General features: G+C 43.3%; 1 protein-coding gene and 1 long non-coding RNA gene across 4 annotated transcripts in view; one reads left to right on the top strand and one right to left on the bottom strand.

The window, feature by feature from the left end:
- Positions 1–2,866: 2,866 nt before the first annotated feature.
- On the bottom strand, positions 2,867–13,598 carry LOC101962206 (histone-lysine N-methyltransferase SETMAR). Of its 2 annotated transcripts, XM_040290113.2 has the most exons (3): positions 13,448–13,598; positions 9,855–10,036; positions 2,867–4,382 (listed from the first exon to the last, which is right to left on the bottom strand). In XM_040290113.2, exons 2-3 carry the CDS (start codon positions 9,924–9,926, stop codon positions 3,591–3,593), a joined length of 864 nt encoding a protein of 287 aa, XP_040146047.1. In that variant the 5' UTR covers positions 9,927–10,036; positions 13,448–13,598; the 3' UTR covers positions 2,867–3,590. The 2 variants fall into 2 exon arrangements, with proteins under 2 accessions (XP_040146047.1, XP_005331018.1); XM_005330961.5 differs by lacking the exon at positions 9,855–10,036 and having other exon boundaries at positions 13,448–13,582.
- Positions 13,599–13,683: 85 nt separating this feature from the next.
- Positions 13,684–15,116, top strand: part of LOC120891473 (uncharacterized) — a 43,187-nt gene continuing 41,754 nt past the window's right edge. The window contains exon 1 of one of the 2 annotated variants that reach the window (XR_013431339.1): positions 13,684–13,804. This is a non-coding gene — a long non-coding RNA (uncharacterized LOC120891473). Of the gene's footprint in view, positions 13,908–15,116 lie in introns of both variants that reach the window. The other variant, XR_013431338.1, reaches the window with a different exon arrangement.

The raw sequence follows: 15,116 nt of genomic DNA on the forward strand, positions 1-15,116 counted from the left end.
TCTGGGTATTTCATATGAACAGAATCATACTGTTTATGACATTTTGTGTCTGGAATCTTTCATTTAGAATAATGTTTTCAATTTATCCAAAATATTTCAATTTCAATAATGTCTCCAATTTATCCATCATGATCCATACCAGTATTTCATTCCTTTTTATGGTCACATAATATTCCCCCACATTTTGTTTATTCATTCATCAGTTACTGGCCATTTGGGTACTGTTCACTTTTTTGCTATCATGAATGATATTACTCTAAACATTCCTGCACAATTTTTTTATGATGTTGTTTTGTACTGGGGATTGAACTCAGGGGCGCTCAACCACTGAGCCACATCCCCAGCCCTTTTTTGTATTTTATTTAGAAACATAAAATGAGTTGCTTAGGACCTTGCTAAGTTGCTGAGGATGGCATTGAACTTGTGACCTCCTGCCTCAGCCTCCTGAGCCACTGGGTTTACAGGTGTGTATATCACACTTGGCCATGCAGAAGTTTGGTTTTTAATATATTTTTTAGTTGTCAATGGGTGTGTTATTTTATTTATTTACATGTGTTGGTTAGGATCCAACCCAGGGCCTCACACATGCCAGCCAGTGCTCTACCACTGAGCCACAACTCCAGCTCCATGCACAACTTTTTTTGTGGACATGTTTTCAGTTTTCTTGGCTGTAGATACTGCAGTAGTAACTATTTGTTTTGATAAAGGGTTGAACTGCTTTATAAAGTAGTTGTACCATTATATGACCCCACCAGCAATATGTGAGGGTTCCAGTTTCCGCATTCTTGTCAACAGTAGTCATTTTATTTTCAGTTAGCCTGGTGGGAGTGCAGTGTATCTGATAGTGGCTTTGATTTGCAAGATTCTTATCCCTAATAACTGATGTGCTTACTGGCTATGTGTGCATTTCTTTGGAGACATAGTTATTCAACCTTGTACGTTTCCTTTTATAACAGACTTTAAGGAACAGTTTCAGATTGACAGGAACACTGAGGGGATAGTTCAGAGCTCCCATATACCCAGACCCAGCTCACCCAATTATTAACATTAATTATGCACATTGACATTCCATTCCATCTTTGTGTGCTGCATTTGCTATAATTATCCAGCCAATATTGATACATCATTATTTATTAAAGTCCATAGTTCATTCCTTAGTTTCACCTGCACCTGTACCAGCCCCAGCAACCCAGCCAGGGCAAGCACAGGACATTTTTGATGTCATGTCTCTTGGTTTATCTTGGATATGGCAGTTCTCAGACCTTCCTTGTTTTTGATAATGATAAATTTTGTTGGATGCCTATCTTAATTTATCAGTACTTTTCTTATGATTAGGTGGGGATAATAGGCTTTAGAGATTACGGGTTTATATATGTATGTATATATTTAGTTTAGTTGGACACAATACCTTTATTTTTATGCATTGCTGAGGATTGAACCCAGTGCCTCACACGTGCAAGGCAAGTGCTCCATCACTGAGCTATAACCCCACCCCAGAAGTGAATTTTCTAATGTTTTCTCTCAAAAATGTTGACATTTTAATGTTGACATGTCAATAATCCAAATGCAGTTAGCTTGCTGTTTAGAAAAGACTTGGAGTAAAAGGCCTTTGAACTTAACCTTAGGAACTGGAATTCCAGGCCTAGGAATAAACTAGTACAGGAGGACAAAAAACAAAAAAAATTTCTTTCTCTGGCTGAGGCATCAATACGGCTGGTGGTGTTTGTGTCCACTTCTTTTCACTGGAAGATTATCCTCTGTGAATATCCCTGGATCATAGATGGTGATATTCCCACCATATATGAGGGTGAGAGGAAGTAGGTAACAGGCAGACACTTTCCTTCTGACCATCTCCTTATTGTTTCTGAAGTATTCAGTCATGAGGAGAATTTCTGAGGAGAAAGACCGTTTTGGAGGAAAGGTTACGAGTTGACTTATAAAAAATTGGTCTGCTTCACAGAAATCAAAGGAAGCTTTGCAGGTTGGAAAGGAAGGCTCTTAGTTTGGAGGAAGACTTTGACATTGTACATTTGTAGTTGGGTGTATTTTATGGAGATTTGCTGTCTCATTCCACAGGGAATCACTCCTGATAACGCTATGAGAGCATGTTAACTACTGGAAAAAAACAGCTTTACTGAAATAGGATTCACATATCATTTCACTATAAGCTAAAGCACACAGCTAACATGATATTACACAGGAATAGAGTGTTCTACCTCAGATGGATATCTGTGATTTTCCTTTTAAATTAAAGTGCAGGGCCTCCTCCTGGCAAGAGGTAGGGTTGAAATGTTCCACAGAAGAAACCAAGTTATTTATTAAATAATACTGTAGGGCCTCAAATAATTGTCTTTCAAAATGTCTACCGTCCATAGTAATTTTTTAAAATATTTATTGTTTTAGTTGTACACAATACCTTTGTTTATTTATTTTTATGTGGTGCTGAGGATCAAACCCAAGGCCTCGCACCTCCTAGGCAAGCATTCTACCGCTGAGCCATATCCCCAGCCCCTCCATAGTAATTTTATTTTTGCAATATTCTTGTTGTAAGGAAGGCAAAGATCTTTGTTTCCTCAAAAGCTTACGAGAGATGAAATCTCCAAGACTTTTGTGGTGGTGACAAAGTTATTTTTGTGTTATTGATACATGAAGAAGTGAGGCTGACAAGCTCTAGAGTACAGCCAACTGTAGAGTGAAAATTTTACAACGTGCTTCCTTTTCTGACTTTTAGGTATGACACGACGTCACCTTCATGGTTACTTTTTTTTGTCACTGGTGATTATTATTAGGGTTTAAACAGGTGATAATTAATAATGCCTTTTCCTTAATCCATGTTTAAAAACAAATGAGATATAAGATGCAGGTGTCAGAAAAAAATTAGCTTTATTACTGATAAAATCTGTTGAAAAGGACCAACTTTAGATCCTAGGGCAAGGTGTGCACCCTGAATCATGATTAGGTTCTTTCGAGTGCAGAATAAGAGTAGCTTAAATAAAGGAGAGACTATTTCTCACCTACAAGTCTCCAAAGAGGTCTGATCGTAACCAGTGGCATTTTCTACATTACCAGACATCCATGCTCCTCTCTCGTGTTGATTTGCTATTTGTGACCCTTTCCTGGGGTCATTTTGGAGTTCAGGATGGCTGCCCTGGCTCCAGCCTTCATGTATACATTCCAGCTTACAGGATGAAAGAGGGGGAAGGACAGGATATCTCCACTTAAGGACATACCATTTTTGCTTCTATCCTGTAAGCTTTAACACAATCACCTAGCCACATCTAACTTGTCTTCCGACAAGTACTCTGGTTAGTCATGTAACTAGGTAAAAATGAGGATTCTATTATAAAAGTAGGGCGGGGAGGTGGGAGGATATTGGTGGACAACTTGCAGTCTCTGCCACATTCCTGAATTTAACTTACTACAGCCAGGCAGACAACCGCTGCCCTCCTGGCAAGCTGCTGGGCACTGAGCAGACCTGCCTAGAGTGGAAGCTGCTTACGGAGGGGAAAGTAGGAGTGAGTTGAGCCCCATGTGCCCACTGCCCTTGGACTCCTGCCCCTTGAAGGAGGCATTGGGTGGCAACTGCCTTCCTAATTGCTGTCCAGCTTTTCTAAGGGACAGTACAGTGAACTGTCGTAGGGCAGGAAGGCGAGGCATGACTTGGCGCCACAGTGACACAGTTTTCTCAGTTTCTCATCATGTAGCCTTTCCTTGGCTTCCCTGTCCATCAGATTCAGAAATCTTCCCGAATAGTCATAGGAGAGTTCTTCTCCTGGCCAAATGTCTTTGGCTGCAAAAAGTGCCAACTTGGGTACCATGGAGTCGATTCGGACAGGAATCATCAACAGGTTGGGCTCACAAGAATGATTCAGGAACCTTCCTGCATTCCCCACATAGGTGGGGTCAACGAAGGTCTCCATCACCTGCCCGTCACAAACATGTTCCCTGATGGCTATGATGTAATTTGAGTCCTGTGCTGTCTGTAAGCGAACTCTCCTCTGTACTTCAGAGGATCCCAGAACCTCCCCGGCATATTCACAGACGAACCGTCCCTTTGGTATGAATTCCAGGGTGCGAAGTCCCCAGCCCTTCTTCTCCGTCTTGAACACCTGGAGGTGGAACTGCAGACCCCTCTGCACCACTCGATTTCTGCAGTGCTCACCACACTGGCACAGGACGTTACATTCGAAGACAGGCCGGGCATACGTGGCTTCCGATGATCCCATGTCTCTAAGGCACTGACTGCCATCGTAGTTCTCTTCGTGGCGGAGACAGGAGCAAGTGCCAGGGATGCAAGGAGTGGTGACACATGTGCACCCAGGAAAGGTTATTTCAGTGGGATCGATGTCTGCTCCAGGTCCCACGACATGATCAGGAGTATACTGCAAAAAAACACTGCAAGTCAATCTGACAGGTCATGTGCACACTCACACGTCACACCAGGTAGTGAAAAGCTACCTGACACATCATATACCTATGACATCATATAGCTTTTGGCTTGGATTCTTCCTATTTCTAGCCTACATAAAATTGAGGGCAGAACAAAACAAAACTAACAAAACATAATACATCAAAATACTGCCCCAAAAGCTGTTTCTCCAATTTAAAAGATATCGAGTTTTAGATTTAAATGTGTGTGGTTTTATTTTAGGATTAAGGATAACAACAAGATAAATGTGCTTTCTCTGAATTTAATGTCTACATACATGCACTTCAGTGTTTTAGCTTAGATTTTGCTGTTACCATTATTGGACAGTGCATGTACATATTTTTATTGTCATTTACTTCAGATCCTTTTCAGGGGGATAAATGAGAAGTCAATTGCAGACAAAATTTCAAAAAATAGTATTTTTCACATAAATAGTTAAATTCATTATAAATGGAATATATATGTAAATTCTATTCTTATTGAGAAAGGGATAAAAGGATAATATGAAAATATTCAATACTTCTTGGTCTTTAAAAAGTACTTGTACTTTCAAAACATGTTTATAAAATGTTATGGAGAAATAAGAAAACCCTAAGGCTAGAATCTGTGTGAGTGCTGGTCTCTGGTTACTTCCTCACCATCACCATGAAGCCTGTTTTCAAACCCTGAAGACTGGAGTACCCCTCAGGAGCCCAGAACATTTATTTACATGTAGAATAATTCTTATATGGAATTTAACTCATTTATTTACACCGCCTTCTTCCAAAAAGAACTTAATGAGATTTACAAAGAGGTAAGATAAATGAACAACAATTGAGAAGATGAGGTATGCTATGGGCTTGATAAATGTACTCCAGAGGCCCGTGTGTTCAGTGCTTGGTCCCAGCCTGCTGTGCTATTGGGAGGTAGTGGGACCTCTAAGAGGTGGGGCCTACTGGGAGGTCATGGGTGTGTGTGTGGAAGTTATTGGGACTCCAGCCTCTTCTTGTCCCTCTTTAGTCACTGCCATGAGGTGAGTACCCTCCTCTATGATGTGCTCCCACCATGATGTTCTGCCTTGTTACAGGCCAAAAAGCAATGGAACCACTGAGGCACACACCAAAACCTCCAAAACTGTGAGCCAAAATTAACCTTTCTTTTTAAAAAGTTTATTATCTCAGGTATTTTGTAACAGTAGCAGAAAGCTGACTAATACAAAGTGAGAGGGGAAATAAAACCAAGCCAATCCATCGATCTTAGACATAACAATGTGTGTAATAAAAGCAGGCTGTCAACTTCACCTGAGTGCAGCAATTTCCAAGATGGACATGTGATCAGATGTAAGACTTGTTCTCTGTGCAAGGAATAATCTCACTGTTCAGATATAACACTGACCTCCCAGTATTGGCACCAGAGCAAACTTTCACCCATGTTCTTCCAAACCATTCTTTTCCAGGAAGTGGTTTCCAGGGATGATTTTTCTTCTGACCCTTAATAAAGTCCACTGGCATGCTGCCCCATGTAGCTGAGTAAGGGCAATTCCGAAAGGCCCCGGCAGCATGGCCTTTCCTTTGAGGGCAGACTTTGGAGCTCCTAGAAGAATGTTCCTACTGTACATCCTTCATTTATGGAGCCAGCTCTCCATTGACACTGTCTCCCACCCAGGATTTTGAAAGGCACTGAACAGCATGTAGCTACACCCTGTGGAGGCCTCAGCAGAGCTATGCAGTTAAGTGCAGAACCCTATGCTTAAGAAAAAATGCTGAGCTGGGGGTGGGGGAGGATTGACATCTCTGGTGAGAGATGAGGAGGTGATGAGTGGGAGAACCTGTGGGGGCAGGCCAACACTCTGCTTAAAAAGTGATTTGGGGGTGCAGAGTGAAAGACCTGTTGGTGTTTCTTACAGTTTTAGCTCAGCAGGGATGTTCTAAAGGGTGAAGGAAGGCTTGGGAAAAGATGCCTCTATCAGTCAAATCCAATGAGTGCCTTCTCATGCAGAAGTTATCTCTGGCTTTTTTTTTTTTTAATTTCAATATTTATTTTTTAGTTCTCGGCGGACACAACATCTTTGTTGGTATGTGGTGCTGGGGATCGAACCCGGGCCGCACGCATGCCAGATGAGCGCGCTACCGCCTGAGCCACATCCCCAGCCCTATCTCTGGCTTTTTAAGGACTCAATGTTGAAATGTAAATGGTTACCCAGGCATCTCCCCGCCCCTCATCTTTGCATTACTAAGGATTAAACCTAGGGATCTTTGACACTGACCTATTTCCCTAGCCTTTTATTTAATTTATTTATTAATTTTGAGTCAAGGTCTGGCTAAATTGCTGAGGCTGGCCTTGAATTTGGCAATCCTCCTGCCTCAGCTTCCTGAGTCACTGGGATTAGAGGCGTGCATCATATTTGACAAGAGGTACTTGTGAAATGAAGATTTCACCATCTCTTTGTAAAATTTTCACAAGGAATTGTTCTTCAAAGTGTACACATTTTTAATGTACTGCCTAAATCACTAAAATATTTTTGACATAGATAATGCCTTTTAAAATAAAGTTTGACTTACCGCAGTGCTCTAACTAGACCATATTATTTCTTGCTGAAAAAAATTAGTTTCATTTGCTTATTTTTACTTACAAATTTAAAAAAATAAGAATCTAAAAAATTTTTGGAAATCTTAGATTAAAATCTTAATTTAAAAGACTCTAAAATGTGGTGGCTGAGGTTGTGGCTTAGTGGTAGAATGCTTGCCTAGCACATGTGAGGTACTGGGTTAGATCCTCAGTAACATATAAAAATAAATAAAATAAAGGCATTGTGTCCATATACAACTAAACTGTTATATTTTTAAGGGATGGGGGTGTATAGCTCATTGGTAGAGTACCTGTAGCCTGTGAGGCCCTGTGTTCAAACCACAGTACCTGAAGTGAGGGTGGGAGCAAAAATGTGATATAGTTTTAAAAGTTCTGCAGTTAAACTTGATGCACAATCTAACATGCTTTAGGGGCTTAGGTTACAAATGACAGTAAATGCCAAATAAGTTACAGATACCTTCAGAAGGATAAGACAGACTTCTGGGTAAATTTCCTGTTTAAAAAGAATATAGATTTTTTTGATGGGTGTAGTCATTGATCCTGCTATCTGTGATCGTTGTAAATCATTTTATCTTTATTCGTCTCCATTTTCTCCTCCATCATGTGGGGAAAGCACAGCGTGGGCCTGGTAGCCATACAGACAGGTTCCCACCCACCCAGCTCCATTCTTTTGATAACACAGCCCCAACTCTTCCCAGCAGACCCCTCACTGCTCTGGCCTCCATGGTTTGGATGAGGGTCCTTGCTGGACAGGGATCTAGACCTGGTTAAAGGGAACATGGCTGTTCTTTTTAACACTGCTTGGTTGTTGATGGACGCATGACCTAAGCTGGATCCATGCCGTGCAGCCCTGGGACTTGTTCCTGAATAGTAGAGGAGCGGCATTCTCTTTCCATTGGAGTTGCTAAACCACAGAGTGTCTGCCTGGCATCCCCCAGTTTGCCACAGACAGACGTGTGAATGGACAGCCAGCTCCAGCAAGGGGAAGCAGGAGGAAGAGGGAATGTGGTGGAAGGACCATTTGATGGCACTGACAAGAGTCTTGGATCCAGGCATGTCTATCTACTTTTGGACTTTTCTGTTATGTGAGACAATTTGTTCCCTCTTTTGCTTGAGGCAGTTTGTGTTGTTTGTTTCTTGCAAACAAATGCATCCTGACTGATGCAGTAGAGGGAAAGCTGAGGATGGTCTAGGCAATGGCCGTAGTCAAAGATGGTGTCCAGATGGAGGGTGAGACTAGACCAGAGTGTGCAGGAGGCCACACAGAAAACTAGTGACTTCCAGTTGTGACAGCACATGCCTATAATCCCGGCAGCTCAGGAGGCTGAGGCAGGAGGATAGCAAATTCAAGGCCAACCTCAGCAACTTAGTGAGGCCCTGTCTAAAAATAAAAAATAAAAGGGGCTGGGTGTAGGGAGCCACTCTGAATGATTCACGCCTTCCATCCTGGAGCAGAAAGGCTTTGACTGGTCGCTACATCTCATAGTGACCTGGATTTTGCCCCAGTCCAGGAAGCTTGAGGGCGTGATTTCAGATGTAGGCATGTAACCCGTGGAGTTGAGCTACATTCACCTATTCCTTTGTAATACTACCCTTTGCCCTGGTGGGATAGAATGTTCCATGAAAACACCCTTTGTGTGTGTCCTTCTCTTGCTCCGCCTTTGGGTGTGGCCTTCATAGATGTCAGTCAACCTGCTGACAGCAGATATCAGGAAGCTAGACTCAACCCCCTGAAACCTGACCCCTTGTCTCATTTGAATGGCTTCTCTTCAAAAAAAAAAAAAGGGTTCAGCACATGCTCTCTCTCTCTCTTTCTGCAGACCCTTCAGGTCAAAGGAGCCATCACAGGATCCCAAAGAAAAAGGTATCTCTCTCTTACAGGGATATTTCGTGCAGCCCAGTTCACCTGGAGTGACCCTGAGTGTGACAGCTGGAGATGCAGCTTGTGATAAATCACCTTTAGGTTCAATCCCCAGTTCCAAAAGAAAAAAGAAATAAAAAGAAAACCCATGACTGTGGTTGGGAATACTGGTCAAGTGGTAGAAAGCTTCTAGTGCAGAACATGGCCTTTCCTGAAGGAGACACATACAAAACCAGGCTCATTAGCATGGTGACTGGGCAGATGACTTGCTAAGCTTTGGATGGATGAGCAATGATAAGATGGGATGATACTCATTCTTGGGGTGGTAAATTTTAGCTTCTCCTAATTCTTCTTGATACTATATTTAGATGTAATATTTATAACATTTCTGGCAAATTACTTAATCCCTCTAAACACTTTGATCTGTTTCATAGGTTGCTGTAAAGCAAAATAAAGTGAAAGATTCCATGTAAAAAGTTTACTCTAGTGGCTGTCACATCAGTGTTCAATAAAAACACACAGGCAGTTTAGTAGGATGGTAAAGGAGAAAGTTCTGGAGTTATACTCTCCAGCTTCAGACATATTCAAGCCAAAACTGTGTCTGGGAATTAGTTTTCTATTGCTTATACATTAGGAGTGTTGAAAAGCCAAGAGCTGACGCAGGCCAGACTTCTTTCATTCATCAACAAATACTGCTTTAATACCTCTCATATACATGTGCTGGGATGTGGGAACACCCAGAAAAATATAAAGGAGAACATGAAGAATGGGACTTTTATCATTTTTGCATTGTCACAGTCTTTTTTTCTTTTTATGTATCAGAGTACTGAATTGCTCAGGAAAGAGTAGGGAACATGCAAAATGGTCAGTACAAAATGATAACCTAGAAACCAGATCCTTGAAACACTGGGTGGAGATTTCAAGTGTGTGTGTGTGTGGTGTGTGTTTTTAAGAAAATGGAAGAGAATTAAAAAAATAAAACAAAACAATAATTACCCAAGAAGCCAAAATGGAAACAGGAAACAGCAAGTTGAAGAGCAAATATACTTTGGCTATTCTTGTCCACATAATTTCTTCCTTCTCTGAAGTAGATCAGCATTTATTATCAGCATGAACTTCAGGGTTTGAGTGTCACAGACTGTAGGGCCCTCTAGTTGTGCTTAGTGTGAAGGTCTTGTCTTTTAAAAAAATAGGACAGGCATGGTCATTAGGTTTGGGATATGGCCTGGTGGGTACCTATGGAGTGGGTACCTATCCAGAGTCCTGGGCACAGAGCAGGAGCTGCAGAGATATTTCATGATTGTTTGATTGCAGCTCTTGATAAAACCTTTAACTGGAAGTTTGGCTTTTTGAGTCACATTCTGTATCAAAGCCCTAGAAACTGAAATATGACACTGCATGATATCCTGGGCTTAAAACCTGTGCCTCCATTCTGAATCTCAAAAAGTGTTGTGCAAATCTTCTTTCCTTTTTTGGTTGTGTTGAAACCCCAGCTACAAGAATCTTTGTACTTGGCCTCTAGCCTCTAAGTTTGTTTTTGCTCCAAGCAGTTATTAGAAGACTATGAGCCAGATAATTCTCATCAAGGTCCAGTTGAGATCTTAAAAATAATGTTTGAAGCTGGTTTCAGAGACCTAAAAAATGATTACATCTGACTCTTAGCTTAAGAAAATCAATTAATTTATTTTCTACTTGGCTTTCAACACCAATGACATCATGTGCTTGTTTCCAATGTGAATATTTGAATGTTCTTTTTGCCTTTTTGCACAATACCCAAAAGCAAACCAGACACAAAGTTATTTTTACCTTGCATTTTTCATGCCTTAATTTTTTTGTGTGCATACTTTGTGAAGAAAGGGTTTGGCAAAAGCAAGCTGTTTTGACCTTTTATAAGACTGGGTTTTGTTCCCTGAATATATGGAAAAAAATTTAGCTGAGGTGGGCTGGGCTGGAGTTCAGAGGTGGAGTACTTGCCTAGCATGTGCCAGGTCCTGGGTTCCATTCCTAAAGTCACATGCAAAACCCTTAGTTGAACATACTGTAAGGCTTGCCTTTCAAATGTATCAAGCATGTTTTAGCTTCTTGGTAAGACTATATTCCTTGAGGAAGGTATCCTATCTTCTTGTAATACTCCCTGCCAAGAGTTGTGCACATATACAAGTAGCTACAATGCTGCAGGAGTGTGTTTCAGTCTCTTGATTTTCATTTTTGCTGTCAGCTGCAGGTCTGAGATCAATCATAAGGCTTCCCTTTGTCTCCTTCCTCCCCCATTTGATAACAGACAAGTATTTATTTTAATGTGCATTTTGAAAACTATAACTAGCATGTCAAACCCCATGATTTATGAACATTAATGATTATGAGGATTCTAAGAAGATACATGAATTCATTTATTCTTGTGTTAATTTCATCCTTAAGGTGAATTATTTTATTTTTTGAGATGAGGTCTTGCTATGTTGCCCAGGTTGAACTTGTCAATCTCTTGCCTCAGCCTCCTGAGCTGCTTGGGATTATAGAAACACCACCTCCACACTCAGTTTGAAGTTGCAGAAATACTAATAAAATAAAATACTAATAAACCTAATAAAAGATTACTCAGTTGTTAAATCTTTGAGGGCCAGAAATACATTTCTTTGCTCATTGTGTTCTCTGAGGTTCAACTCACCACCTTACATATATTTGGTTTTCAATAACTATTTGCTATAATAATTAATGGAATACAACTGCATTTATCATGTTAAAAGCTCTAAGTAAAATGCCAAAACCATAAAGGCACCCAAGCACTTTCTATAGCCCTAAGGTGGAAACTGATGCAGCATCTTAGCTTCTGGGCCTGGCCTAACAGAACATGGCACACTACAGGCACTCCCTTATTGTTGAATGAAGAAAAACACACATCAGTGTTCTGACCAGAACTGCATTCAGCAATGTTTGGTCTTCAATAATCTTTCAAGGATTAGTGTTTCATATGGCACCAGCCACTCGTATTATTAACCATAACCTGCCACTACAAATATTGACAGTTGTATTATTAGCCATAAACTATTGTTTGAGAGAATAATAACCATTTCTGACATTAATATCCTACGTGCTCTTTGAAAATTGCCACTGAATTTGTCATCTCATTTGAAATTCACAACAGCTCCAGGAAGAAGAAAAGGCACATAGACTCAATGTTAATACTGGATGTGAAAGGGCTATAAATGTTTAAATTATTGCAGATGAAGAAACTAAGGCTCTTAAATAACTAAGATGGCTAAGCTCTATCTGAATCTAGATCTCTCAATATCAATCTCTTGACTTTGACATACTTTGGTTTCTTTTTAAACTTTTTGTCATTCTGAATTCCTCAGGCAACTTTTATGCCAAGATCAGAGTGGTGTGAAAGTCAGACAGAGGTCTTCGGGATAGTAATAGTAGTGACCATTATTGAGTTCTAGCAGCAAACTAAGAATTTTAATGTTAATTCTCAGAGCCATTGGGAACAGAGGTGCTATTATTTAAACTGAACACTGGAGGGTTTTGAGGTTTCACAAAGGTAATTTGTATTTGCTCAAGACCTCACAGCATGAGGGATCCCTCAGCCAAGATTCTAGGGGCTGTTTTCAACTTGGGGCTGAGATCCTTCACTAGGCCTTAAGCCTTATCTTACACCTGAGGCACCTGAGACCAGAGAGGTAACTGATTTTATCTTCTTCCGATGTCTCACTGCATTCTGAGGACAGGCCTGAACCAAAAGCCAGACTGTAAGGGAGCTTTCCAAGGGACCTCAGGAAGCCTCTGGTATTTCACGGCAGGCAATTGCCAGTCTAGGGACAGAGGGATAGAAGAGGACAAAATCCTTCCTAAGGTCTTAACGACAGGTTTATGGAAAAAGACCCAAGCCTGTGCATTTCTGAACTTTTCCCAGGAGCCAATAACTGTGGCTAGGTAAGAAAAAAGGTCCACACTGCCGGCAGGTCCAGCAGTTCCAGTAAGTTTGAGAAGTGCCACCAGGTGGGGGAGCTGCGCGACTACCTGTCGCAGACATCTAGCCCCGCCCCGAATGGAAGGGCACCCGCCCCGCTCCTGGCGGCTGCCCTCAGCTCTCTGGGCCGCCTAGCCCCGCCCCTGCCCTCAGCTCTCTCAGCCTGCTAGCCCCGCCCCTTCACTCCATCAGCTCTCTAGCCCCGCCCCCGGGACTCCCCTCAGCTCTAGGCCGTTTAGCCCCGCCTCTCCTCCGCTCCACCAGCCATCTAGCCCCGCCCCTGCTCTCAGTGCTAGGCCGTTTAGCCCCGCCCCTCCTCCAAGCCATCAGTCGTCTAGCACCGCCCCTGCCCTCAGCGCTAGGCTGTTTAGCGCCGCCCCTTCTCCCCTCAACCGTGTAGCCCCGCCTTTGCCAAGAACTCTCTCGGTCGTCTAGCCCCGCCCCTGCCCTCAGCTCTCTCGGCTGCCTAGCCCCGCCCCTGCATTCAGCTCTCTTGGCCGTCTAGCTCCGCCCTTGTCATCAGCTTTCTTGGCCGCCTAGGTCCGCCCCTGCCCTCAGCTCTAGGCCGTCTATCCCCGCCCCTGCCCTCAGCTCTCTCACGGCCGTCTAGTCCCGCTCCTACCTGGAAGGGCGCCAGCCTCGCCCCCGGGGGCCAGGCGCTCACTGGCAAGTTCTCCAGGCCGCGCGCCACATCCAGCAGTCCTGTCAGGGCCTCAGTCTCTTCCTCAGACGCTGCCATCCTGAAAGGCCGCTTCTTCGCCACAACTTCCGCGAACACTTAGCCTTCTCACGCGGCGCCACCGGCGGTGCCGGGCTGGAGCCCCGCGGAGGATGCCGGGAGCGGTGGTTCCCGCGCCCCCACTGCCTCATGGGAGTTGTGGTTTTCCCGCCTCTTCTCTCAGCTTTCCTCCAAGGCTTTGGTCTGGCTCCCCCTTGTTCTGAGCCCAAAGCCTAGCCGCTAGTAACAAAACCGTGTGAGGTACGGGCAAAACTTGGGGAGCACGGAAGGACGTGTTGAGTTTCTCCTGAGCGCGAGAGGGGCCTTGCCGGGCGCGGGCGTGGACCGGGGCTGAGGAGACGGGGTGAGGCGGCAGACACGCGCGCCGGGTTTGAAGACCCGGGACTCGCTGGGCAGTGGGAAGGCGGCAGCTAGTGTTTGCGCCCAGGGGTCCGAACAGACTTCTGGGGTCCCTTGAGGAACTTGTGAGGGTACCGCCCCCTCTCTGGTGGGGGTGTCCGCTCCCTGACCGGCGCAAGAAGGTAGCGAAGGACCCGGGGAGCCTCCAATTCTCTGCCTCCAGTGGACTATTTGAAGCCTTAGCTTATCTCTAATGATGTCTTGCTTCTCCTGGGCCGGTACTAGGGATTGAACCCAAGGCCTCTTAACGACTGAGCCACGTCCCCAGCCATTTTTATTTTTATTTTTATTTTTAATTTCTATTTTGAGACAGGGTTTCACTAGGTTGCTTAGGACCTCGCTAAATTGCCGAGGCTGCCTTTGAACCTTCAATTCTCCTGCCTCAGCCTCCTGAGTCGCTGGGTGTGCTGTAAAGATTAAGGAAAAGGAAAGTCCTTATAGATATTTGGCTGTTCTCTCCCATCCTTGTTTTCTCCAGAAAAAGAGATAAGCAGCTTAGTTTCAGCTGAGTGACATGCACCTTTAGGATGACTGACTCCAGTTTATTTTTATCTTTTTACTGGAGGTTGAACCTCAGACTCTCTGTACATGCATCACACCACTGACCTACGTCCCCAGCCCTTCTTAGTTTATTCAGAGACAGAGTCTTGTTAAGTTGCCAGGTCTGGTCCTGAACTTGCCATCCTCTTGCTTCAGCCCCCAGGGTAGCTGGCATTACAGAGAGGAGCCACTGCCACTGGCTCCATTTTTATTTATAGTCTAGTCCCTTGTGGTCCAGTGCAGAAGCTTAGTCCAAAACAGCGCACTCCTAAAATTTTTATCAACAGCATCCTTTTATCGTTTTCCCGCCTGCCTCTCTAAGATGTGGATGTCACTCAGATTTGGTCATTTTCTCACCGTCCTTGTAAAAACATCTATTCACATACCTTCAGATATAAAGGATTAGGAGGCCAGTCTTCAATTCCCATGTTTTTTTTTTTTTTTTTTTCCCCAGCTACACATTTCCTCCTAATTAGTGGGCATTCCTACTTTCTCTCCTGTAGGCTTCTCAAACTCAAAACTCCCTGAGTTCTTTCACTTTCTATGCCATTTCTCATAGTCCCTGCAATTCCTTAATATACTCACAGGCAAAGCCCTCTTATTGAACGATAGA

This window comes from Ictidomys tridecemlineatus, chromosome 16 (assembly GCF_052094955.1).
Source record: "Ictidomys tridecemlineatus isolate mIctTri1 chromosome 16, mIctTri1.hap1, whole genome shotgun sequence".
NCBI classification, from domain to species: domain Eukaryota; kingdom Metazoa; phylum Chordata; class Mammalia; order Rodentia; family Sciuridae; genus Ictidomys; species Ictidomys tridecemlineatus.